Source organism: Prunus dulcis, chromosome 6 (genome assembly GCF_902201215.1).
Source record: "Prunus dulcis chromosome 6, ALMONDv2, whole genome shotgun sequence".
NCBI lineage: Eukaryota > Viridiplantae > Streptophyta > Magnoliopsida > Rosales > Rosaceae > Prunus > Prunus dulcis.
This window is the reverse complement of record NC_047655.1, coordinates 12,846,171-12,872,083: the sequence shown is the minus strand read 5'-3', so window position 1 is coordinate 12,872,083 and position 25,913 is coordinate 12,846,171. Positions and strand designations below refer to the sequence as shown.

Sequence of the window (25,913 nt, the reverse complement as noted above, 5' to 3'; positions counted from 1 at the left end):
CCTTATACGACTTAAAAGTTATTGGTGGGTTACCAATTTTTGGTCTCCCATATGATGAATTTATCCCCTTGAACAAAGAATTATGCCGTGAAGACTTATATCCTTCAACCGTTGAAAATCCATGCTCAACTATGCATCTTCCATAAGAAAGGGCAAGTTTTCCATAACCAATGGATTAAGCATTTCTTTCGAGGGGAAGCCATATATGGTGCTGCGGGGAATAACAATAACATAATTCCCAAACATAAGGCCAAAGACCTCAAATTTCCCTTGAACATTTCACGCAAAAGATAATTGGCTGCTTTCTTAGCCTTTTGGCTTAGCCGTTTTGTCTTGCCCCTTGATAATGCTATAAGGCCGGAATGTTTCTATATGGAAAGTTTGATGGCTAGAGGGTTTAGAGTTTCACTTGCTTCAGTAGTGTTGGGACTTATTTATCATGCCCTCGGTACAGTTGCTACTCATCGTAGGGGTCCTGGTTTAGCAAATGCATATCTTCCAATTCATTATGTGATTGGATGGTTAGGGGAGCACTTTCCTGATATGATTGATTGTCGGTGTGACTGATAATTTGAAAAGTATCTCGACCGGCATGAGTGGTAGACAGGTATGACCTAAGGAGGGACCACATCTTTGTGACTGATAATTTGAAAAGTATCTCGATCGGCATGAGCAAAAGCGGCTTTAATTCATCTTCACTTCCTCGTGGTGCTTCTTCGAGCAAAGGACACAAGAAGAGAATTCGCAATGCTAAAGGGCAACATTTCTCAAGGGTTAATCAAGTGATGCACCAAGTTAGCTGTGAAGAGCAAGTCTGAAATAAAACCGATCGGCAACTGGCACCTTCTTCTTCACTCGTTCAACCTTCTGTATGTCAGCCTAGTAGGAATCGGCTGTATCAAACTTGCCTTGAAATGAAAGAAACCCAATTGACCTATTAGCTATTTGGAAGGTTATGGGAATGTGAAAATGGATGGGCTTGTCTGAAGGTGATTCCCAATTGCCTGACAAAAGCACCTAGCAGATTCCTCTACAACTTCTGCGAGGTCGGCATCGCCCTCACAAAATGCCCATGTTCGGAAGCCCGTAGATATTTGGCCTGAACCCAACCTCCATGACCAACGTACTTCGATCGCGTGAGACTATAAAGGTAGGAGAACTGTTCTTACGTCGACTCCCCCTCATTAGTAATGCCAAACACGATGATAAACCCCATAAAAGCCACTCAGAAGTTGGGGTTGTATTGGCCTGAGCATAGCCTAAGTGAGCTAGGATCCTTTGGATTGTAGGCTACAACGATAGCCGAACCCGAGAGTCAATATGTTAGTGAAGAAGGCCACTTCACCATCCTTGGGATCGGCTCTAAGTAGTCTACGCCGAATAGAAACTCCTTAGGCTTGCCTAATGGTGCCCTAGTGTTTCCCTGCAAAGCTACGGTGACATTGGGCAGAGAAGAAAACTTAGCAGCAGCATCCCCTCGGCCAGAAGTGGAGGTCTCCGATTGGTTGTTGTTGTGCCGATTTGGCACCCATGTATCCCTCATTAGGAATTTACAATATTGGCTCGTGCTGGCGCACTCCAAGCCGCATGGCACCATAGCCAACGATACTGCTTTATTCGTTGGCAGAACCTTCCCTCGCGGAATGAGGGCACGACTTTCACCCTCTTGCCGATGACCTCAACTTTGGCATCTTCACTATAGGCACTGTTGAAGCTCAGTGCCTCGCTATCGGTATCCCTCTAATTGTCGGATGACTCCCCATCGAAGGCATTTATCATACGGTGACTTGCTATCGGACATCTACAAACAAAAAGAAGGAAACTAAATGCCATGCAAGGAGATCAAACTATGGATTCCTACAGCTATCGCTACCCACGACAACTAGACTACCAAATGTTCTTCGTGTTCATATATGTTCATAGTCCAATTTAAGCCATAAAGGTACATTCGATCGGAAAAAGGAATAGAAAAGCAGAAATACCTTGTTTCTACGGTAGTGCAAGTTCGCCGGAAATCTCTTCGCCGTGTAATTGTCGCCAGAAATTACCTAGATTGCTAAAAATAGGTTGCTAGAAATCATCTTTCACAATGCTCTCAAATTGCTCTCACAAACAAAGTGACTCTGCCATCCGGAGTCACCCCTATTTGTAGGGAAAAGGAGCTCCGCATGTGTGCCTCGACACGTGGCACCAATCAGAGAAGGAGGCTATCAGCACGTGGAGAGCAAAAGACTAAGCGTCATTATGTCAAATCGATCTCGCTTCCCAATGCACACACCTCTCATGGAAGCCCAAGCGACAACGGTATCAATGGAATGGCCGAAAGGTCTCTATTTGGCTCTCGACATTTACCACAATTGTAAGAAAAATACTAGTCCAATAACATTCAGAATAACATAATTACCGAACGGCATGCACAAAACTAGTGGCCCCTGAGAAACCAGGAACACGGTTTGAACGAAGAAGTATGCACTAGCAAGGAAGGGGCCAGGCCTCCTGCCCCAACTAGAGTCACCAAACAGTAATGCGCGAAGAAGCATATTAATAGAGGTGACACCTCGGAAGTAGTGAATACCGAAGATAAAATCAAGTCCCCAACTGAGAAGATTCTCTCAGATGAGAACTTGGGGGACTCTTGTTTACACCACAATTGGCGGACCATTGGGGAAGCGACACGTGGACTAAAGGGATAATCGGTAAGGCGACATTCGGCAAAGGAGATTCTCATAGCACAAATACCTTCTGGACACATGGAGCATCCACAGTGAATATCCACTGTCCCACTTCAAAAATCTACACAAATTGCACACCCCCAAAGGTTTATAAAAAAGGGCACAAGTCCCAAAATGGAGGTAACTGGAACTTTCGGCATACTTAGCCATTACTTTGTCCATATTAATATTCACTCCATACTTACTTAAGCATCAGAGAGCCTTCGGCAGGTACCACACGGATGCCCTAGGTCTTATCGAGCGTTCTCATTTTGCTGATCAATCATTCTACCGAGGCCCAGAGCATTTCGAAGGCCCATACATCACTAAGTTGAGCTCAGAAGTGTCGAACTATATATATATATATGCACCGTTCTCTTTCAAATGCTTTAATACTTCGAGAACAAAACAAAACATTTTCAAACGATATATACATGGATAAATAACAGAAAATAATAATAATAATAATAAGGAATTTATATAATGAGTGGCCGTATAAGAAAATGACATTAAAAATTAAAAATTTTGTTTATTGTTTAGACTATTGTCCATCTTTGGATTTAATCCAACAGTATTTGACTAAGAAACTCCATAGTCTCCATCGATCAAGTGAACGAGATTGATATGATCAAAGTGTTTGAGTGACAATGCAATAACACCCAACTATTATTACATATTTGCGTTTTGATTAAGCAAGAAGCTCCCTAGTCACCGTGGACGAACTGAACATGCTTGATATATAATCGAATTGTTTGAGTGATAATGCAATAACACCGACTGTTACTACTACACTTTGATGCTACCCCATTGTAACTTCATTGTACCTGGTAAAGGCACTCTATTGTCGCTAGCTTTAGCACTATGATTGCACTCTATTATGTCTTAGCAATTAGCGGGCACCCCGCCATCATTGTTATTGTGCAATGGTAGCATGAAGTTGACATTGACCTCAAATCCACTATAATAACATCCATTATCTCTACAATTTGGAACTGCAATAGCATTTGAAGGATCCAAAAATAAACACAGTTTCAACTTTCAAGGAGAAATTTTATAGCCCTCTTTCCATTGTAGTTCTACAATTTGAAGCATTTATCTTAAATCAATACTGAAATCTTGGAAATATTATATATATATATATATGAGAGAGAGAGAGAGCGAGAGAGAGAGAGAGAGAGAGAGAGAGAGAGAGAGAGAGAGAGAGAGAGAGGCTTACCTAGAGGGTGTAGGCGTGAAAGGGTTTAGGAATAGAGGGTTTCCAAATTGAGTAAGCAAGAGAGAGTTTAGGTTTAGATCAAGGGAGAGAGGGATTTGGGTTAGTGAGAGTGAGAGGGTTTGTGATCAGGAGCATAGGAGGTGGATCAAGATAGATATTTATCATTTAATTAGTTATTTTATGAGATATTATTATTTTCTTATTTAGGTAGTTTTAGGATATCTTTTATTATTAATGTGTGATTTTATAGATAATTAATTTACTTTTGGACCAAGTAACCTTGGTGCCCAAGTCTTGTAAAGCCTATAAATAAGGCTAATGTAATAGTTGTAGGGGACTTTTGCTTATGATTATTGAAATAGTTTCTTTGTGGCATGGATTTGTTACGGTAGATGTGAGCTTACAATAGCCTTAGATTTCGATGTTCGTGTGTATAACCAAGCCCTAAGCTCTAAAAGCCTACAAAGGGAGGTGAAGTAGGCGAGAAGAAAAAGACCACCCTTTTAAAAATTACATTCTTTAAAAGCACACAAGCACAAACACAAACAATTTTGTGGTTAATAAATTAAAACTAGTAACAACGGAATGTAAATAACATACGAGAATTGTTGACCCAAAAAACCCAACAAAGGGAAAAACTGGGGGCACCAAGGCAGGAGAGATCCAATCTACTCAATTAACAAAATAAAAGAAAAACGAAAGAAGACTTAGCTCATCCACCACCTATAGGCAACTACAATCCAACCTTTCAGCAAGCACCTTTTCTTTATCTCTTAGCAGCAAATCCTCTCAAGAGCACCAAGCTCAAGTTACATGTAGTTTGATGTATGATGTGAGTTATGGTTTCATTGATTCATCTATCTCAATCACAAAGTATGATTGAGCTAGGCAAATGAACCTAGGTGTTGTGATGATTAAACTAGAAGTAATGAACTTCAAGCGTAAAGTCTAAATCAAAATAACAACAATCAAACTTCAGCCAAAATCAATGTGATTTAATTTGGAGTTCTTCAATGAATTATGCAATCATAACCATGCTCTCAATTAAATCACAATGGTGAAGTAATAAAAATTATTTTTGAATGCTCAATAGAAAATTAAAACAGTTTTTCAAAAACTATAAACATAACTGCGTAAGATTTTAAATGTATGTGTTGTGTTTTTCCTTCTTGAATGAATGGTCTGCTTCTTATTTCAAAAAAAGTGCAATACCTATTTTCCTGCATGGTCACTTTTGATCAGAGACAAAGTATTGTTTAAATGGACTTTGATGAAAACAAGTTTCAAAGAGGAAAGATTAAATGCTCTGATCAAGAGAATAAAATAAGTAGGTATATTCAATATGCATATCCAACCGTTGAAAGTATGGAGCAACATATTATAAAATAATATTGTGTGCTCAAGATAAATAACAGGTTGTCGGAAACAACCATTAGAAATAAAGAACCATGAGCCACAATGAAGGAATATAAGCCACGCATACTTTTGTCAAATGCACGTAAAATAAAAGCTTACACAAGAGAATGGTTGAGGAGCATGTGCAAATGACTTTAAAAATATATATTTTTTTTTTATTAAAACAACTTTCAAGAAAAGCAATATAGAACCAAGACTTTTAGAAAGATGAAATAAAATAAGCCAATATTATTTTGATGGGTTGGAATCAAGAAGCTGCATGCTTTTGAAAAAAGAAGTGGGTAATATTTTCTTACATGCTTTTAATAAAGATGAAATAAACTAACCCATAAAATCAATAGCCCATGTTTCAAGCAAAGCAAGAAAGAAAACAAAGGATAAGATGCTTTGGAGGAAACATATGGGTTTTTAAAAAATAGCACACATGTTGTTTGAAAATAGTTTAACCAAAAGAAAGAATAGAAGGTTGGCAAACAACAACATGGTTGAAATATTATAATATATGTAAAGAAGATTCTTTCGATCAAAACCACATTTGGTGGTTTGTCAAAGAAGAATAAAGATGGAGAAAGACAAAGTTACAAACAGCCCGTGACTTAAAGATATTAACAAATATATGTTTAACTTAGCCAATCAGACAAAGTCTTTTAGGATATGGCTATTTTAAACAAATGTGGAAGCTTTAAGGAAAAAAGATTTTAAATACTATAAAAAATCTCATGCTTGGTCAGACAAAAATAAGTGGAGAAATAAAAGATTGACCGAGGAATAAAATACTAACATAGAGATGACATAGAGTAGATTAATAATTTCGTAGAATGTATTAATGGTTTTGAAAACAGACTTAGAGAAATATGTTGCAGCATGCAAGAATGAACTTTGGATCAATCCAAGTGAAGTAAGGATTAATCCATGTGAATAATGCAAATGATTTTACCTCTTGAACTGCAATGACGAGACTGGGAAGCCCTTCAACCCACACTGATTCTAACCTAGAATCTAATTAATATTACAATGGTTTTGTTGGTTTAATAGAAGAGCCAAAATACAATAAGGGTCCAAATAAAAACCTTATATCGTGTGTGTTATTGGTGACCTATGTCCGGACACCGATCCCAATCTATTGGTATTAGAGCTACAGCTCAAGATTCGCATTCTCGGGGAGGTTTTTGGATGAGGGTTGTGTCGACACCTACAACGACATGGAGAAATTAGGAGGACGTTACGGCAACTTACGGAATGCATTGCTCGCATTGAAGCTCGAACCCGAATAGGTAAGAGTTTTGACCAAAAGGGATGCATGAACCCGTATCTGAACCGAGTAGCTCGCATCGACACTCTAAGTTGTGGGAGTCTCACTGGGTAGTATGAGGGAGATAGCCCTTTTCATTGTTGTGCTCCGTTGTGTGAGTCAAGTGAAGAGGGGCATGTTAGATTTCTTTATATGAGTGTTCATGATCTTTCACACAATCTGAAATATGTAAAGACATACCTCGCGCCATCTTTCTTCAGTACACGATCTTTGAACTCATTCAACCACAGCAGCAACAATCCTAGCAAGAACAGGAACGGCTCAAGACTTCTACTATCTCTTAGAATCTGTTTCAGCTCTCTCTTTATGATGAGATTATGGTTAAAGAACATGTCTGATGAGAGTATGGCCTTAAGCTTATATAGGGCTAGGTCAAGTCGTCTTTACTCATTAACGAGGGCTGACTTGACTAATCTGTCAAGCCCACCAAAATGGTTCACGCAAAAGAGGAAATAAATAGGACTCCTTAGTAGGCTTCAAAATCTTTCCTTACTCCACAAGGTTTTGGGCCTCAAGGTATAACTTAATTTAAACTCTTATCAAAACCTGATATAACTTAGCATCTAGTATACGAATCTAAATTTTAAAAAAAAAACATAACATTCTCTCACTAGATCAAGCACTAGAGCACTAAGCTTCTGTATTCCAAAAGGTTCGATAATCTTTATTGGCCATGAGTTTAAAACAGTTAAGTCCTTCCCTTCAAGCTACAGTGGAAAGCGATTAGACCAAAAAAAACTATAGGCAAGCACTACTCTCTTTATTAAAACCAGGCCATCTGTAATCGCATAATGCAATCTCAAAACACATGATGCACCTACAAACACGAACCTTAATATGTACTGATCCGTAATGTGAATCTTGACACTTTTCATTACATGTACCCCTTTACGACTTAGCAAGAGTCAATTTGCAATGTTATTAAAACAATAGTATCTCAAAAGAGACCATAAACTCACATGCATAAACAAAATTGCATAATAAGTTTAAACAGCTAAATAGTCAAAATGGTAGAATTTATTCAATAATAAATAAAACTTTCAACCAAATTAACATCCTTAAATGAAAATCCCTCAATCCAAAAAATAGCTAAATAAACATACTAGTAAAATATCAGAATGGGAGCAAGACGCCCACTAGATTGCAACATCAAAGTTACGAAATAATTTCATGCACTCAACATGTCTCAGAAAAACTTTTGAAGGCAAAAACTTTGTGAACGGATATGCAATCATATCTTGAGTTCTGATATGATCAAACCTGACTAGTTTGTCCACTATCTTCTCCCTTACTATTAAATATTTTCTGTCAATATACTGAAGTCCAGACGGCATCATGTTGTTCATGTAGTGAAAACAGCCGCAGTGTTGTCATTATAAATCTGTATTGGTCTGGAAATTGAGTCCACTGTCTTAATGTCTTTAATAAAATTCCTTCACCATACTGCATGAGAAGTGGCTTCATAGTAAGCTATGTATTCTGAAAACATGGTTGAACTCGAAACACCAAATTGTTTAGCATTCTTCGAAGCAACAACTGCTTCTACTATCTTGAGAAGAAAACCTGAAGTAAAGATGTAATCATCCTTTGCTTTTCCAAGATTCGCATCAGCATAACTAACAAGCTCTAAATTCTTTGTGTGTCTATAAATCAACATATAAGCCTTTTGTTCTCTGTACGTACCTCATAATCTTCTTTCTAGCTATCCAATGTTGCATTCCCGGATTTGATTGAAATCTCCCCATCTTGCTAATGCACAAGGCTAGGTCTGGCCTTGTTCACACTTGTGCGTACATAATGCCTCCAACTAGAGAAGCGTACGGCTTGTTCCTCATCTCATCTTCTTCTTCTTGATTCTTGGGGCAATGCTCCTTCTTTAAATCTCCTTTAGCTAACGAAACTTTCTGTCCAAAACACATACTCACGTCAAAACGCTTGAGTATCCTTTCAATGTATGTTTTCTACGACAGGCCTAGGAGACCTCGAGCTCGGTTTCTCTGAATTTCAATGCCTAACACAAAAGCAGCTTCTCCTAAATCCTTCATCTCAAAATTGTTTGAAAGTAGCTCCTTAGTCTCTTTCAGTAAATTGCGGTGTCACACCCCGGACCGGCTCCGCCGTAGCAGGATATTGTCCGCTTTGGGCCTGGGCTACATTATCACCAGCCCGCACGGTTTTGTTTCTGGGAGCTCATTCAAAACCATAAGATGAAATAGTTTGATAGAATTTGAAATACCACCTCCTGCTTACTTGCTTCAGTCCATAAATTGCCTTGTCAAGTTTGCAAACCATATGCTCTTTTCCCTCCTTTGTAAACTCTTCAGGTTGCCTCACAAAATTTTCTTCTTCAAGTTCTCTACTCAGGAAAGTAATTTTTACATCCATTTGATGTAAAAGTAGGTCATAATGCACCACCAAAGCCATAATAATGCGGAAATAATCTTTAGTGGAAACTGGAGAAAACATCTCAGTGTAGTCAATTCCCTCCCTTTGGGTGAATCCTTTTGCTACCAATCTAGCCTTCAATCTTTCGATTCTTCCATCCTTATCCTTCTTTGTTTTAAATATCCATTTCGAACCTACCAATTTCTGGCTCTTGTGAGGTTCAACTAATTCCCATACTTGATTATTCTTCATGCTTTCCAGTTCATTCAACATTGCTTCCCTCCATTTGTCTGCATTCTAACTCTCCATAACTTCTTTAAAACTTGTTGGATCAACCTCATCTCTAATGTCAAAATATGCTTCTTGTAAGTACACATAATATGAATTTGTTGTGGATTTCTTGGGATCTCCTCGGTTGCATTGGTTCTTGTGGATTATCCAATTCAGGATTCTTGACAGCTTGTTCTTGTTGATTAATTGGTTCTTCAAACTGAGGAGATTCCAATAAAGTTTCACTTAAAGGAATCAAGGGTATAATGTCTTGTTCATCATTCTCGATCACAGCTATATCACCTTATTCTTCGAAAATAAAACCTTCATTCCCAGTGGCATTCTCCTCATACTCTATAAACTTTGCACAATCAGTCTCAACAATTCGGGTACCATAATTTGGACAGTAAAATCTAAAACCCTTTGACCTTGTGGGATAACCTGTAAAATGATAGCTAATCGATTTAGGATCAAGCTTTTTCTCTTGAGGGTTATAGATTCTAACTTCAGCTTTGCAACACCATACATGAACGTGCTGCAGACTAGGCTTTCTGGAAGTCCAAATTTTGAAAAAATGTCTTAGGTACAGAATTACTAGGCATTCTATAGTTCGTTATTTTGATCGCCTCTCTCAAAAAACGTGGGTAAATCAGTTTTGGAAATCTTGCTAAGAAACATGTCCTTCAAAGTTTGATTTCTTCTCTCAGCCACACCATTCTGTTGCGGAATTCCTGGCATTGTGTACTGAGCAGGTATTCCATTTTCTTTTAGATACCCAGTAAAAAGGCATAGCATGTCTTCCTCCTTCATCAGACATCCATAATATTCACCCCTTATGTCTGACCTCACAATTTTGATATTTTTCTCAAGTTGCTTTTCTACTTTAGTTTGAAATTTTTTGAACATTTCAAAACTTGAGACTTTTCTGCTATGAGATATGGATAACCAAAACGAGAATGGTCATCTATAAAGGTGATGAAATAGCAATTTCCATCAATTGTTTGATGAAGAAATGGTCCACAAATATCTGTATGGATGATTTCTAAAAGATCACTACTGCGAGTTGCACATTTCCTTTTAGTCTTAGTGAGTTTTACTTTAACACATTCAATACAAATTTCGTCATCACCGAAAAGCAGTGGTCGCAAGACTTGTTCTTTAACAAGAATTTTCATTCTTTCCTTTGAAATGTGCCCTAAACATCCATGGCATAACCTAGTAGTGGATGTTCATTCACTCCCAATCGTTTTCTCACCCGATTCAACTATCAAAACTTCACCATCTTTATTGTAATCGAGACAATATAATTCATCTTTATTGTCTTTGAATCTGAGATACAAAAAACATCTTTATTGAATCCAAAATTAAACCAAGTCTTAATAATCTTGAAACATAAATTAAATTTCTCTTTATTTAGGGTACTAAAACTACATCATCTAACTCTGAAATAAATCCTGAATCTAACTTAAAATCAACTACTCCAATAATATTTAAATAAAACAATAGGTAGCTATCTAATCCTCCTTGTCACAATGTGCTGCCATGAAAGCGTTGTTCTCCTTAGCAGGGAACGGGTCAAGTACCACTATCTCCCTATTAGTGGTGGTATCGAAAATCTCAACAAGTGTTTTAGGTTGGGGCGTAGATTTCACAAACTGCACTAGGAGATTCTTGTATCAAAGTAGCTTATTGATGTTTCATCTTCTCCTATAAGCGCATACACTAAGCTTTACAGCGATCATAAGACTTCTTAGACTGTCCTTTATAGCCTTGTATATTCTTATGGGTCCCCCATAAAGTTGATGACGTCGCTGTACCATAACTCTTTTTCGCTCCAGCTCATCTTCATTCTGCTCCAGCTCATCTTTGTTCCGCTTCTTAATTAGCTCCACCACATTTTGTACTAGAATTCCGTTCGTGATCAGTTGACACGAGTGGCTCCTATTAACCGCCATATGCTTTTCCTTTTCCCTAAGCTCTAGGAGTTGTACTACAAGATACATAAGCGAAATGACTAACTTGAATGAAATATAATCATGAGTGAGATCATAAACGATCTCATTCGTTTCGAGAATAACTTCAAAATCAAATGTCCATATTTTGAAGTTTGATCCAGTGAATCTTTCAATTTGGGAGAAATTGATTGAGGGAGTGTTCAAAGCTGTAAGGATTTGCAAAAGAAAGCATACTTACTTTTCAAGAAATCGATTCTCAATTTGTTAAGAGAAAACAGTTTTTCCTTTTAACTTCATTCACAAAACTAATAAATAATATATGCAAACTTCTTAATTAAGTATCACATCTTTGTGGTAAGAGATTACTTATAGCTTACACAAATTACATGTTATCTTGGGTCATCACAAACAAATTACATGATAGATTCTATTTGTTGAAGAAACTTATCAAGTAATTAAGGTAGTAAATTTTGGTTATTTCTTTAGGGTTTGAGTATTTAGGTTTGGTTTTGTTATGAAAAATTTGTTGATTCTCAAAACAAAGACAACCACCTATCTATCCCAGAAAATAACCAAACAAACACAGTTCAAGAGAGAAAACCCTAAATTGCAGTGAATAGTAATTTATGCCTTGAACAGTGTTTTAGGGTCTTTGGTGTCCATTTTTTATGCAAATACTTTTTTGAACAAGGAATGACTTAATTAACACAACTCGCAGATTTGCTGTGACATATGGGCATTTTTGGGTTTTTAAGGTCATCTAGTAGATCAAAAACGTGTTTAAAGTTTTGAAGTTATGAAATCAAATCAAAACATGCTTTTCCATATTCTTTAATATTTTTGATATTTAGAAAGAAAAAAAAAACATGTTTAATCCATCTTCAAATTTTAAACATAACCAAAAACTCATCATGGCATAAACAGATAAGAAATCGTAATAGGCAAGCTTGAAAACGATTTCAGTGTGTATGAATAACCATATGCTCTTATACCAACTGTTAGATTTCTTTATATGCGTGTTCATGATCTATCACACAATCTGAAATACATAAAGACATGTCAGGTACCATCTTTCTTGAGTACACGACCTCTGAACTCATTCAACCGCAATATCAACAATCCCAGCAAGAACAGGAACGGCTCAAGAGTTCTTCTCTCTCTCTCTCTCTCTCTCTCTCTCTCTCTGAATCTGTTTCAGCTCTCTCTTTATGATGAGATTAGGGTTAGAAAATGTGTCTAATGAGAGTATAGCCTTAAGCTTATATAGGGCAAGATCAAGTCGTCTCTACTCATCACCGAGGGCCAACTTGACTAATCTTCCAAGCTCACCAAAATGGTTCACGCAAAAGAGGAAATAAATAGGACCCCTTAATAGGCTTCAGAACCTTTCCTTATTCCACAAGGTTTTGGGCCTCAAGGTATAACTTAATTTAAACTCTTATCAAAGCCTGATATAACTTAGTATCTAGTGCACCGATCTAAATAGGAAAACATAACACGGCACGGTGATTCTCATTGTTTCTTTGAAGGTACAAAAGAATTTAGTAATTTAGGTGCATCTTGTTCTTCATCAAAGTTATTAAATTTAGATTTACCTCCAATATTCGATCCTTGCAACTGCGAAAATTACAATGAAAATTTTTTGGGCATTCAAAGCAATTTCGATAAGCAATTTATTGATCAGAATAGTGAAGGGATGGGAATTGAGAAAACTTTCGAAGATATTATTGATTTTATGGCCATTAATGTTTTCACTTGGAAGGTTGCCAAAAATGTAGTTGATTTTGTCAATTGGTTGAAGATACTAGAGACAAACATTTGCATGGTTAGAGGGAGTAAGAAGAAGCCAAGAATAATGAAATATTCCAAATATCTTTTTATTTGGAAAAGAAGGTTTCAATTGGATGCCAAAAGATCCAGAATTAATATGAAGCTATTGAATTCGAGGACAAATTCTTTCCAACTAGGGGAGTTTGATGCAGGAGCATATGGATGGATCAAGATAGATATTTACCATTTAATTAGTTATTTCGTGATATATTGATATTTTCTTATTTATGTAGTTTTAAGATATCTTTTATTATTTATGTGTGATTTTATAATTAATTAGTTTACTTTTGGACCAAGTAGCCTTAGTGCCAAAATCTTGTGAAGCCTATAAATAAGGCTAATGTAATAGTTGCAAGGGACTTTTGTTAATGATTATTGAAATAGTTTATTTGTGGCATGGATTTGCTACGATATATGTGAGTTTGCACTAGACCTAGATTTCGGTGTTCGTGCATTTGGTTGGTGACCTATTTCCAGACCTCGATGCCCATCATTTTGGGGTCAAAGATGCGAGAGAGAGCTCTTGAAGTGAATAAAGTGCAAAACAAGAATTTAGTGAAAACTTATAACAGCATGTCCATAAGGTCTTCTAAAGGCCATAAAATTTGTGACATGTAAACCGCGTTATTATTGAATTTTTTTTAATGACATGCTAATATGACTATCTTAATAAGCATATAAATTTTTTTCATCAATAACATGTAGGGCTGGCATTTTGCACCACAAAAACCAACCGCAAATAGACCGAAAGTGAACTGCTCATTGCGAAATACAGACCGCAATTTGCGGCTTTTGTACCGACCGCAATATGCGGTATTTACTGTGGTTTGATTTATTCAAAATAAGTGGTTTTGAATACCGATCGCAAGTATAATATTATCCGTCTCTCTCCCTCTTCTTTCTCTTTGTGCCAATCGAAGCCAACCATTCTTCACGTGGCTTTGTCAGACAAAGGCATTCACTAAAATATTATATAAAAAAACTATATTTTGACATTAATATTTTTAAAACCTCCTTCCTCTTCATCTCAGTGTTTCACTCTCTCCTTATAAATAAAAAAGTGCCTCACTCTCTTTTCAACAACTCATCTTATCTTGCTCTTGCCTTCTCAACCTATCTCTTCCTCAGTTTCAAGCTTCCCTCTCCATGGATTCTTCTTTCTTCTCTCTCTAATCTCTCTTCTTCTTCCTCTCTCTCTCTCTCTCTCTCTCTCTCTCTGCGGTTCTGCTTTTTCCTTGTGGTGGGTGGTGGTTTATGGTTGATGGGTTGATGGCTAATAGGGGGTTTTTGGTTAGGAGGCGTGGAATTTTGGGGTTGCATGGATTGTTTGCGAGTGCTTGGATTGTTTGGAGTTTCTTGGATTGTTTTGGTTGACACGACCCAATCGGTAGTTACTGCGTTTTTGGTGACACCGACCGCAACCGAGTAGTGGTGAACCGCAACTATTCGGCCGGTTGCGGTATCAAATTATGCAATACCGCAAGTTATCGAGTGGTTTGCAGTTTCCACAAAAATTTACGGTTACCGTACGGCAACCAGCCCTAATAACATGAATATAACATGTCTTATTTTAATGACGATCTCATCTAAAACAATATTTAAATTTCTAGAGCGCACACACACATACAGGAAGAGCTCTCTCTCTCTCTCTCTCTCTCTCTCTCTCTGCGGTTCTGCTTTTTCCTTGTGGTGGGTGGTGGGTTATGGTTGATGGGTTGATGGCTAATATGGGGTTTTTGGTTAGGAGGCTTGGAATTTTTGGGTTGCTTGGATTGTTTGCGAGTGCTTGGATTGTTTGGAGTTGCTTGGATTGTTTTGGTTGACACGACCCAATTGGTAGTTACTGCGTTTTTGGTGACACCGACAGCAACCGAGTAGTGGTGAACCGCAACTATTCGGCCGGTTGCGGTATCAAATTATGCAATACCACGAGTTATCGAGTGGTTTGCAGTTTCCACAAAAATTTACGGTTACCGTACGGCAACCAGCCCTAATAACATGAATATAACATGTCTTATTTTAATGACTATCTCATCTAAAACAATATTTAAATTTCTAGAGCTCACACACACATACAGGAAGAGAGAGAGAGAGAGAGCTTCATATTCAGGGGGTTGATAAGTCCATAAATTTAGACATTTATATACTCTTTATACTTAGTTTTTGTAGGAGAATTGGATTTAAAAAGGACTTATTACTTTATTTATCAATTTTCAGCTTTTCAGAGCAAGTAATTGGTTTTAAAAGAAAATACACCTTTTTGGGGGAGCTTTTGTACAAGACCAGTTGGAGATGAAAGCTAAGATGCAATCCCATGAAAACTGTGCTGCTGTGGAAGAATGATTATTTGTATACTTTCCTGATTTTTCCTCAAGGAGTACAATATATGGCTAGAAAGATAAGACAAAGACCTACAATTTACATATTTTTCCCGAATTTTCTTGGAAGAGGAACGATCTCAAAACTTGTGTGCAACTTAACTGACGTGTTATCCCAATCAAAGTAGGAAGATGAGTCAATTACTTACCTATTTTGAATTTATGTTTTAATTAGGGTTTTCTTTATTTTTGGGCTGCTGTAAAAGCCCAACTAAGGTAGGAACATGAGAAACAACTCCTTTAAGAGTTACGAAAATACTTGGAGAGATTGGAGATGCTAGAAGAGTACCGCAATCGGCTAAGTTTTATAATTTCTTTCTCATGTTTTTGCTTATGCCAAATTCTATGATTATGTGTAACTAATTTTCTTTTGCTAGGGCATGATGTAGCAATAGTATGACAATCTAGTTTTCTTATTTGACTTATTTATTGATTGCAGTTTGATGTTGGATTATAAAACACTGTGCTTAATAACTTGGTTTATTATCTTGATGCTTGATCACCATCTAGACTTTTAATTGAGTTAATAGGATGCAAATTAGAGTAATTACCATACTTAATTTGAGGCTTGCTTCTTGTGATTAGGATTTGTAATTCGTCTAGGGTAAATACCATACTCCTAGGGTTTACATGCTTGTTGGAGGTTTTCACTGATCCGATTGAGTTTCTATGTGTTCATATTTGAACTAAATACCATGGGCAAATTGCATGTAGGAATATACGAGTTAGCCTAAATACCATACGTAATTGATGAAAAAGGAAAACTAAATGGCGACATCAAATGGTTAATTAATAGGTAGGTGAATAAGAGGCTAGATCGGATTATTATAGGTGAATTCATTGTCCTAGTGCTTTTATCAATTTAAATTACTCATGTTTGTGTTTCGTGACTTTCTATTTGTTTTGATTTTTAATTTCGTTGTTAATTAAATCATTCTTTCAAAAACTCCTTTTGTGTTTACGTGAGTATGCTACGTGTTTAATTTCTTGTTTATATAATTAGAGTAGTTAAAGTATTTTTTGAAGTAAATTAGGTTAGAATAATTGAATGTTGAACTCAATCTTCATGGGAGGGACCTCGTATTTGCCATACTAAATTACAATTGACCTTGTGCACTTGCGAATATAATTTGTGTTTGCACATGCGAATATAATTTGTGTTTAGACTAATCTTTATAATCTCAATTTTTCAGGTCGTCTAATATTTACAATAAGGGTTTTACCCCATATCCTTTCGGATCCTTGGTGTTCTCCCGCTTTTGGTGGATCCATGCCAATATTATTCTTCCTTTGGGAGATTTATTGTCTCTGCCACGAATATGGGACGGCTTTGGATGTGCCTCATCTTGTGAGGTTGCTCTTGTAGGTGTTATTGTTTGGTCATTGTATACATGTTCATTGGTGCATTGTCACGGAGGAAGATTACCAACAATTATTATTTCATTTTGTCGACATTGTTTTAGTTTTTTTTGTCTTGGTCTAGGTTGTTCAATAAAGTCCAGAATCTCAATGAGTTTTTCTATGTTGTTCTCTCATAATTCCAGAAACTTGGGTGTTCCTAGTCTATTTAAGAGATGCATGCTGGTTAGCGGCTGATATTATCCTTGATGTAATTGGACTAGATTCGGGGAACTATGACAGTAGAAAGAGGTTATAGCAAAGTTATTTTCAAGAATGATTCTCTACATACATTTTAGCTCTTTGGTTGGCTCAGGTCACTTGGGAAGTTTTTGCACATCTCCACCATACTGCTAATGGGATGGTTCCCTCTACAGTCTTCGTACTCTTTTTTCATGTTGATCTAGTAAATTTTCTATCTCATTTTTATAAAATAAAATAAAAACATGTTTTATTGATAACGAAACTAATTGACGCGTATTTTAGACACGTCATTAAAACTAGGAATCATCATTTGGTCCACGAGCTAAAGTGGGTAGCCCCAGGTTCGATGGGTCAAAGCCTGGCCTCGCCCGATGGTCAAGCCTGCTCTAAGGTGGGGTAAAGCTTAGGCTTAGGATTTGAAACCCTTAGCCCGGCCTGGCGTAAGCCTGCCCAAGTCTCGCTTGCATATATCCTTCTTTTTTTAAGATTTAACCTCATTTATACTTAATCAAAATAACGTAAAATGTATGATAAACTAATAAACTTCTTATTTTGTTTACACATGTTATAAATTAAGTTAATTTTTTCAATGTTGTCTAAAATTTTATAACAAACAACCAATATCTTTTAGTGCCCCTCTTTTGTCAAGTTCAAGTTTAATGGTTCAATAAAAAATTTGAAAGTTTATTTTGATTCTATTAATTCTAGTGGCACAGATTGCTTTAGTTTGTATGATGTCAATCCTTTTTTGGGATAGAAGTAATATATTTTCATAAGATTCATGTTTAGTAAAAGAGTGTGGCTATTATATTTTTGTTTTCTTAAGTTATGTAGTAATCTGTACTATTGTTTAAGAGAAGACTCTTTATCTATCACTTTTGACAAAAAAAATGTGTAACAAAAAGATTTAAAAGAGTTTTAAAAAAAGAGCCCGGCCCATTTAGGCCCGCGATGGCCCTGCCCATTGAGGCCTATGGTGGCCCATCTCGGCTCAATCGACAGACCTGAGTCAAGTCCTTCAAAACCTGGGTTTGGCCCCATAACGAACCCTAATCAAAACTGTATCATCAAAAGACATTTTTGTTTATATTGTAATATAATAAAGTTTCAATTTAACATATGGCGTGAAGTGTAAAATTTTGTAAGATATCAAATGACCACATAAGCCTCAAGTTTAAATTTCATGTTTGCTCTTACATAATTTTGGACGCTGATATTCCGTCTATTCGTGATTGTTTCCGAGGCAATGTTTGTCATGAACTCATTAGATCATTCCATTAACACACTGCTTGGAACAAGTCAAAATTGAAACAGAAAAGTCAGCTTCTAGGATACACACAATGATTGTTCTCGGCAACATGACTTCCAAATAAAGTAGGTTCAAACTAACCTGGACATATCTTCTTCAACCAAAATCATTGAAGCCATTAATTTGGTAAGATATACTAAAATTGTAAGAAAAATTTATACTAACAATATAAACAGTATTTAGTTTTAATTCCTATCCAAAAATCTCAAGTTCTATCCCAATAATCCGTAGCATGAGTATTTACACGTATTGGTCCCTCCCACATTCGTATAAATATACACCTGATTACCAGTCTGCAGACATTCTTATTTTGCTCAGAGTCAAGTTCTGTGTTAAAAGGTCTGTACATCCTATGAATATTGATTTGTTGGATATTTTTACATTCATCCTTACATATTAGATTTCCATGGATATTTCCATGCATCTCAGTGACTGCATGGAAATGTCTAGTTTTTCTAATATCTAGAAATTCCCAACTATGTCTTTGCTTTTTAATATTCTCTTTCTTCTGTTTTTCGTAAATAAAAATTTTCCTTTTTTGGCCTACAGGTTTGAAAATATATTCCAATGATGCCAAGGACAAGTTCATCAGTCCTCTTAGTGGGACTTTTGTGCCTATGCTGCTGGGAAGCTATGATCGCAAAAGTAGAAGCAGAATACATGGCATACAAGGACCCTAACAAGCCCATAAATATTCGAATAAAGGACCTTATGGACCGAATGACACTAGCCGAAAAGATTGGCCAGATGACACAGCTAGACCGTCAGAACGTGACGGCTGAGATCATGAGGGACTACTCAATAGGCAGCTTATTGAGTGGTGGAGGAAGTGTGCCGCGACTGAGAGCTAATCCACAGGATTGGATCAACATGGTCAATGATTTTCAAAATGGTTCGCTGTCAACCCGGCTTGGAATCCCTATGATTTATGGCATTGATGCTGTTCATGGCCACAATAATGTTTATAAGGCCACAATTTTCCCACATAATGTTGGACTTGGTGCTACCAGGTAAGTGATTCTCTTAAAGATACAGAAAAAGAACAAAAAATATGACAAGTAATGATAGCAGTTTTTGAGAAAGCTAAAGATAGTAGTTTTTGACAATCCTAATGTTTGAATCTGATGTTTGCCATCTTGCAGGGATCCAGAACTTGTGAAGAAGATTGGTGCTGCAACTGCTCTTGAACTTAGAGCTACTGGTATTACCTACGCATTTGCACCATGCATTGCGGTATGCTTCAAGTCCATTCATTTAACAGTTTTGACGTTTCCCAAAAGAAAAGAAAAAAACAGTTTTGACAAGTTGCCACTTTTCTTTTTCTATTATTAATAGGATAAAAACTTAATTTATATCACCTTAATGTACAACAAATAGGTCTGCAGAGATCCAAGATGGGGAAGGTGCTACGAGAGTTATAGCGAGGATCCTGAAATCGTAAAACAGATGACTGATATCATACTTGGGCTGCAAGGCGATATTCCAGCTGGTTCGAGGAAGGGAGTTCCTTATGTTGGTGGAAAGTAAGCTGAAAAAATATTATTATGCTCAGCAAAAATCATTTTATCTGTGCTGTGGTACCATTTTCGTTTTAATTACACATGCAACTTTTCCTTTGTGACAGGGATAAGGTTGTAGCCTGCGCAAAACACTTTGTGGGAGACGGAGGCACCATCAAGGGCATCAATGAAAACAACACTGTGATAGATATGCATGGATTAATGAGCATTCACATGCCTGCTTACTACCATTCTATCATCAAGGGTGTGTCCACTATCATGGTGTCCTACTCCAGTTGGAATGGAAAGAAGATGCACGCTATCCACGAGCTCGTCACTAGATTTCTAAAGGATACCCTTAAGTTCAAGGTACAATATGTCACACTAATTAAATTCTATATAGTTCTATAAATTGAGAAGGATATTTGGACATAAAAATTAGCAGTACTAACTCTCATGCTATTTTTTTGTTCAAATTTCAGGGCTTTGTCATCTCTGACTGGCAGGGTATTGACAAAATTTCCTATCCACTCCATTCGGATTACCCAAACTCAGTTCTTGTTGGTATTCAAGCTGGCATTGACATGGTTAGTTGCTATCTTCTGTATAACAGATCGATGGTAAATATGAAAGTTGGTATTGAAACTGCTTCCTGGTCTTGTTCAGGTCATGGTTCCAAACAACTATACCGAGTTCATTGGTATAGTAACCGACCACGTCAACAACAAACGTATCCCCATGAGCCGTATTGATGATGCAGTTAGGAGAATTTTGAGAGTCAAATTCATGATGGGTCTTTTTGAGAACCCCTTGGCTGATCAGAGCTTCGTTGACCAGCTTGGAAGCCAGGTCTTAATCTCTGTGTACTGAAAATAAGCAATGTATATATGTATATATATATATATATATATATTTGATCATCATCAACTCATGAAAACTAATATCCGTATTACATAAAATAATGCAGGCTCACAGAGATTTGGCGAGAGAAGCAGTGAGGAAGTCACTTGTGCTTCTGAAGAATGGAGAAAATGCAGATACACCAGTCCTACCACTCCCAAAAAAGGCCTCCAGGATCCTAGTTGCTGGAACTCATGCCAACAACTTGGGCTATCAATGTGGAGGCTGGAGTCTCACTTGGCAAGGAGTTAGTGGCAACAACTACACTGCTGGTTGGTAACTGCTTCATATATGTTGTCCTTAATGACTTTGCTTAATTTAATCCCACCTAAATCAAAATTAATCTCATACTTAATTAACTTCTACATCCTGATGTGCATCCATTAATGTCCATTGTACATGCAGGAACCACTATACTCGGTGCCATTGCTAGTGCAGTTAACGAGACCACGGACATTGTCTTCAGCATAAATCCTGATCCTAATTTTGTCACGGCAAGCAACTTCGATTACGCGGTTGTTGCTGTTGGTGAGGTCCCTTACGCAGAGACAAGGGGAGATAGTTTAAATTTGACAATTCCAGAACCAGGTCCGAGCATTATCACCAATGTGTGCGGCGCAGTCAAGTGTGTTGTTGTCGTTGTCTCTGGCCGTCCTGTTGTGATTGAGCCCTACCTTTCGTCGATCGATGCTCTTGTGGCTGCATGGCTTCCTGGAACCGAAGGCCAAGGAATTAGCGATGTTTTGTTTGGTGATTATGGATTCAGTGGGAAGCTGCCTAGGACTTGGTTCAAGACAGTAGATCAACTCCCTATGAATGTTGGTGATAGACATTATGATCCCCTCTTTCCTTTTGGCTTTGGACTTACAACTGATCCGCTTGATCAGTGAAGCCAGGAATTAATATCTTGCCTTCAAACAAGTATTATACACTATTGTTGATGTACAGTGCCTTTGAAGACCCGTATATGTATATTATGTGTATTTGTATATCATAGTGACATATAAAAATGCCACTACTTCATTTGTGTATACAGTCCCCTCCTATGGAGGGCTTATTTGAGGGATGCATTGTGGTGTCTATGAATTCCTTCTAAAAAATAAGAAAATTGAAAATTGACATGTTGTTTTGACCAACAAAATAGGCAAACACTAAATATATACTAAAATGAAAACATTCAATTGAGTTGTTAAATGGTTTTGGATTCTAGTTTCTTGTTTTTTTGTTTTTTTGTTTTTTTTGTTTTTTGCTTTTTTTTTTTTGTTTTTTGTTTTTTGTTTTTTTGTTTTTTTTTTTGCAGACCTAATCTTTAAGGTCATATATAAAAAATCAATAACGCTACGGGCACCAACTTGTTTACCAACTTTTGAATACCAACACATGTGGCACATGACATGGCAACCTATGTCATCTGCCACTTCATTTATTTTAATTACATAATTTGTTATATAAATAAAAGAATTTCACACCGAAAAAAGAAAAAAGAAAAAAGAAAAAAGAAAAAGAAAAAAAATTCTTTTATTTATATAATAAATTATGTAATTAAAATAAATGAGGTGGCAGATGACATAGGTTGCCATGTCATGTGCCACATGTGTTGGTATCCAAAAGTTGATAAACAAGTTGGTGCCCGTAGCGTTACTCATAAAAAATAGACTATCCAGATAATTGAAATACAATATAGAGTGAGCCCTCCAAGCATGTCCATCAAATAAAATTATTTAAGAAATTCCTCAATTGATGCTTATATATAAACCACGACTTATATATTTTGGGATATGTTTATGGCAACTTGATCTAGCCTTTGCCTCTCATGTCACCCCATTCCATATGCTAATAAACTATATGACTAATACTTAATGGAGCACAAGTAACGTACATGTGTGAAAAAAGAAAAGAAAAAAGTTTGGTAAGGATATGAGTAAGATACATTTAACTAAATAACTGACCAAGTCGTCGTAATTAAATAAGTGGAGACTCTGCATTGTGAATGGGAAGGCAAATATGAAATATGTTTATTGCAATTAGCTGATCTCTAGTCTTTTGCCTCTTTGCCTCTTAGCTTATGTCGCCCACATTCGTCACGAGCATCAAGTAAATTTCATATGGGCAGATGTGGGTTAGGCCAGTTGGTTAAAGCAGTGAGTCTGTCCCATTGTATTCAAGTTCGAATCTCCCTCCCCTTATTAGAGTAGGGTTTTTTTTTCACCAAAAATAAACTTCATTCGATAACCTTCAAAGTACAATTAAAGACATCAACATAATATCTAAAATACTAATTCCAAGAGGCCAACAAATTAACATTTTAATAATAAAACTAAAGCGGATAAAAACCACACTAAAACTACTAGCTTACATCACCATAATTAACCATAAGCCCAAACAAATTAACTATAAGCCCAAACAAAGCCCACATACCAAACATAACCGAAACCCTAAAGCAACCCATGAGCCTAAACGAACACTACCACCGCTACTTGAAGAAGCGTTGTCGCGGCCATACCCACCACCACCGCATCTGTAACAAATCTATGTACGTAGCAAAATTCAACTTACAACTTCCTCATTTGAAGCTGCTTATGGGAGAATTTGAGCCTTAGTAAAGTTTATAAATACTTGACAATTAGTGCCAGAATCTTTTGACATCTAATATGCCAAGCTGCGCCGTCCTCCGCCATCATATTCCTTCTTCCCTCTTCATGTTAACGGTGATACACATACAAACTAGTACTAAAAACTTCTTGCTTTTGCTATGTTTTACAACGTGATCTTGAATGTCATGAAAAAACCTTTGACAGATGGGTTAAAATAAACATTGGGATTCATAACTAACAATCCATTCAAATGCCATGACAAAAGATTCACAATTTGTACAGAGATAGGATCAAGATCAAATTCGCTACTCATTCTCACTCAACAAGAGGTTCACATCAACATCAGTAAAACCACATACATATGAGGCTTATAAATTAGAAGCAAAATGACCTCAGTAAAATTAAGTTCTAATGTTCTGAACGTCTGATTTGCCGGATACAGTTATACTATCATCAGTAGTCATTGAGTCTGCTGCCGGCAACTTTTTTAGGCATGTCCAGCTGGTCTTGTGGGCAACGCTGCTGAGGGTGGGATAGCAGCATACACATGTAACAGAAGAGAATTCGGGCTAATAGCTGACCGGTCTCCAAGGTGTAGCCCTCATATTCGCTAACATGTTCCACGGCATCCACAAGTGAATTGTAGACCTCTTGAGGGTAGTTGTCAGGTCCAGGCTTTTCGTGAAGGTAAACTACATCCAGAGTGAAGAGTTTCTGGTTCACAGGCCATTGATAATGTGGTCTTATAGATGATCTACAGTAAATAAGAATCTAAGGGCAAGCACGTCAGGCTTTAGCTATCAACAAAAGAAATTTCAACATCGTGGAAGGGACAAAATGGAATATCAGAATTGCATGAATATAATAATTAACCAATGTAATAGCAAGAAAGGTGAAGCCAACCACTGCTTACCACCCTTAAAAGTCTGTTTTGAGCACGAGATTTTTTTGCTTCATGAGCTGCTACTCGAAATAGACTGGTAAGATCTGCATTACTAGAAGATGAAGTAGCTGAGAGTACTCGAAATGCAGCAAAAGCAGACTCGACTTCACTGCTAAACTCTTTCCGAAGCTTCATAAAAACGAAAAAACAAAAGGTTCCAAATCAATTACAGAAACATAAATCAAACGACACAAAGGATAAATTGACTGTTTTGAACAAAACCTGCAGAAGGTTTGGTTTCACTGCATAAACATTTACTACTAATGGGGCATTTAACACAACCCTACAACAATTGATGTGAACGATTCTTGGTGCTGCAGTCCATAATATAAAGTCTAGGACCAAAAATGATCAAGGTATGTGGATGATTCTGGGAAAGTACACTTTGCAACTTTGATTATGATACGAAATCTCCTTAACAGTTAGTAAAGGAACTGATTTTTCAGCCACATTCAGTAAAAGTGACCAATGCTTAATCAAAGGCAAAACAACGTTTTTGACCTGGTGAGTCTCTGTACATTTGGCTCCTTCGAAATAGTTATTTAAACTAATTTTCCTTCTTTGATCCAGAAACCAAATTCATGTCATAAAATTGCTTACATTTCCTAAAAATGAGATATTTAATCTACCCATAAAGCTTATATATCACAAAAAAAAAAAAAAAAAAAAAACCTCAAAACCATCATCCGGAGCCATAATCATGGTTTCCAGGAGTTCAGTTCCTCAAAAACACATAAGACGCATAAATTTCTCCGCCCTTGATGGCACATTTTCTGGGAAACCAAACAGAAACCGAGCAATAAAGAGAGAGAAAAACAGAGAGAACCTACCCAAGACGCGGACTTTCCGAGACTGGCAAAGGCAAATCGGTTCTCTGGGTTGATGGTGAGCTTGGCGTTGATGAAGACAAGTATGGCTTGTTTAATCGAGTCCAGGCGGGTTGAAGGTCGCCCATTTGGGCTCATCGCTACTTTGAGCTCCACCATAGACTCTGGGCCAACATCTACACAGAACAGTATGTCCTCGTTGCTTATCCTCGTTGGTCTCAGCGTGTATCTGCCCGCACCCGATCCGTCCCCTTCTACTATTCCCTCCATCTCTCACACAGAGCTCAGAGCTCAGAGCTCAACTTCCAAAAATGAAACCAAAGAAGAAAGCTTTGCGAAAACAGCCTCATCGTGTCATTTGTATTTCACAACACACGCGCACAGGTAAACGGTGCGTTTTATGTCACCGATTTATACAACAGAGTGAGCGATATTATTATAAAATTTGAAGGTAGATCATCAGTCTTTCAATAAACATGTGGGGATTTATTATTGGGAAATAGCTTAAAATGACACCCATTTCATAATTTTAACTAAAAATATCACTCCTTCCCAATTTTTGTACAACTATCACCTATAAATATAAAATTATTGTCTACTTATTACTGATTTTTCACAAGTTCAGAAATTTTGTTCTCTTTTAGCTCACACAGCTCTCGCTCTCTCTCTGGCACAGCTCTCTTTCTCTTTGGTATCTGTCTATCACAGCTCTCTCTGTCTCTCTTGGCTCTCTCTATCTTGGCTCTCTCTCTCTCTTAGCTCTCTC

General features: G+C 37.1%; 2 protein-coding genes across 2 annotated transcripts; one reads left to right on the top strand and one right to left on the bottom strand.

Annotated features, from left to right (window-relative positions):
• Positions 1 to 18,702: 18,702 nt before the first annotated feature.
• On the top strand, positions 18,703 to 21,765 carry LOC117631323 (lysosomal beta glucosidase-like). Its single transcript, XM_034364406.1, has 9 exons — positions 18,703 to 18,723; positions 18,934 to 19,394; positions 19,527 to 19,617; positions 19,762 to 19,907; positions 20,009 to 20,252; positions 20,366 to 20,470; positions 20,550 to 20,732; positions 20,851 to 21,055; positions 21,189 to 21,765. The coding sequence occupies exons 2-9, from the start codon at positions 18,952 to 18,954 to the stop codon at positions 21,671 to 21,673; spliced, it is 1,902 nt and encodes a 633-aa protein (XP_034220297.1). The 5' UTR covers positions 18,703 to 18,723; positions 18,934 to 18,951; the 3' UTR covers positions 21,674 to 21,765.
• Positions 21,766 to 23,598: 1,833 nt separating this feature from the next.
• LOC117631749 lies at positions 23,599 to 25,508 on the bottom strand. Its single transcript, XM_034365038.1, has 3 exons — positions 25,151 to 25,508; positions 24,291 to 24,449; positions 23,599 to 24,148 (listed from the first exon to the last, which is right to left on the bottom strand). The coding sequence occupies exons 1-3, from the start codon at positions 25,415 to 25,417 to the stop codon at positions 23,831 to 23,833; spliced, it is 744 nt and encodes a 247-aa protein (XP_034220929.1). The 5' UTR covers positions 25,418 to 25,508; the 3' UTR covers positions 23,599 to 23,830.
• Between the last annotated feature and the right edge of the window lie 405 nt (positions 25,509 to 25,913).

Excerpts from the sequence above, each read along its gene's own strand:
- LOC117631749 (XM_034365038.1), bottom strand. The coding sequence starts at position 25,417 with ATGGAGGGAATAGTAGAAGGGGACGGATCGGGTGCGGGCAGATACACG. Across the intron at positions 24,450-25,150 it reads TCGGAAAGTCCGCGTCTTGG|CTTCGGAAAGAGTTTAGCAG; the intron begins GTAGGTTCTCTC and ends GTTTTTATGAAG. Across the intron at positions 24,149-24,290 it reads AAAACAGACTTTTAAGGGTG|ATTCTTATTTACTGTAGATC; the intron begins GTAAGCAGTGGT and ends GCTTGCCCTTAG.
- LOC117631323 (XM_034364406.1), top strand. The coding sequence starts at position 18,952 with ATGATGCCAAGGACAAGTTCATCAGTCCTCTTAGTGGGACTTTTGTGC. Across the intron at positions 19,618-19,761 it reads CATTTGCACCATGCATTGCG|GTCTGCAGAGATCCAAGATG; the intron begins GTATGCTTCAAG and ends TACAACAAATAG. Across the intron at positions 20,733-20,850 it reads TTGACCAGCTTGGAAGCCAG|GCTCACAGAGATTTGGCGAG; the intron begins GTCTTAATCTCT and ends AAAATAATGCAG.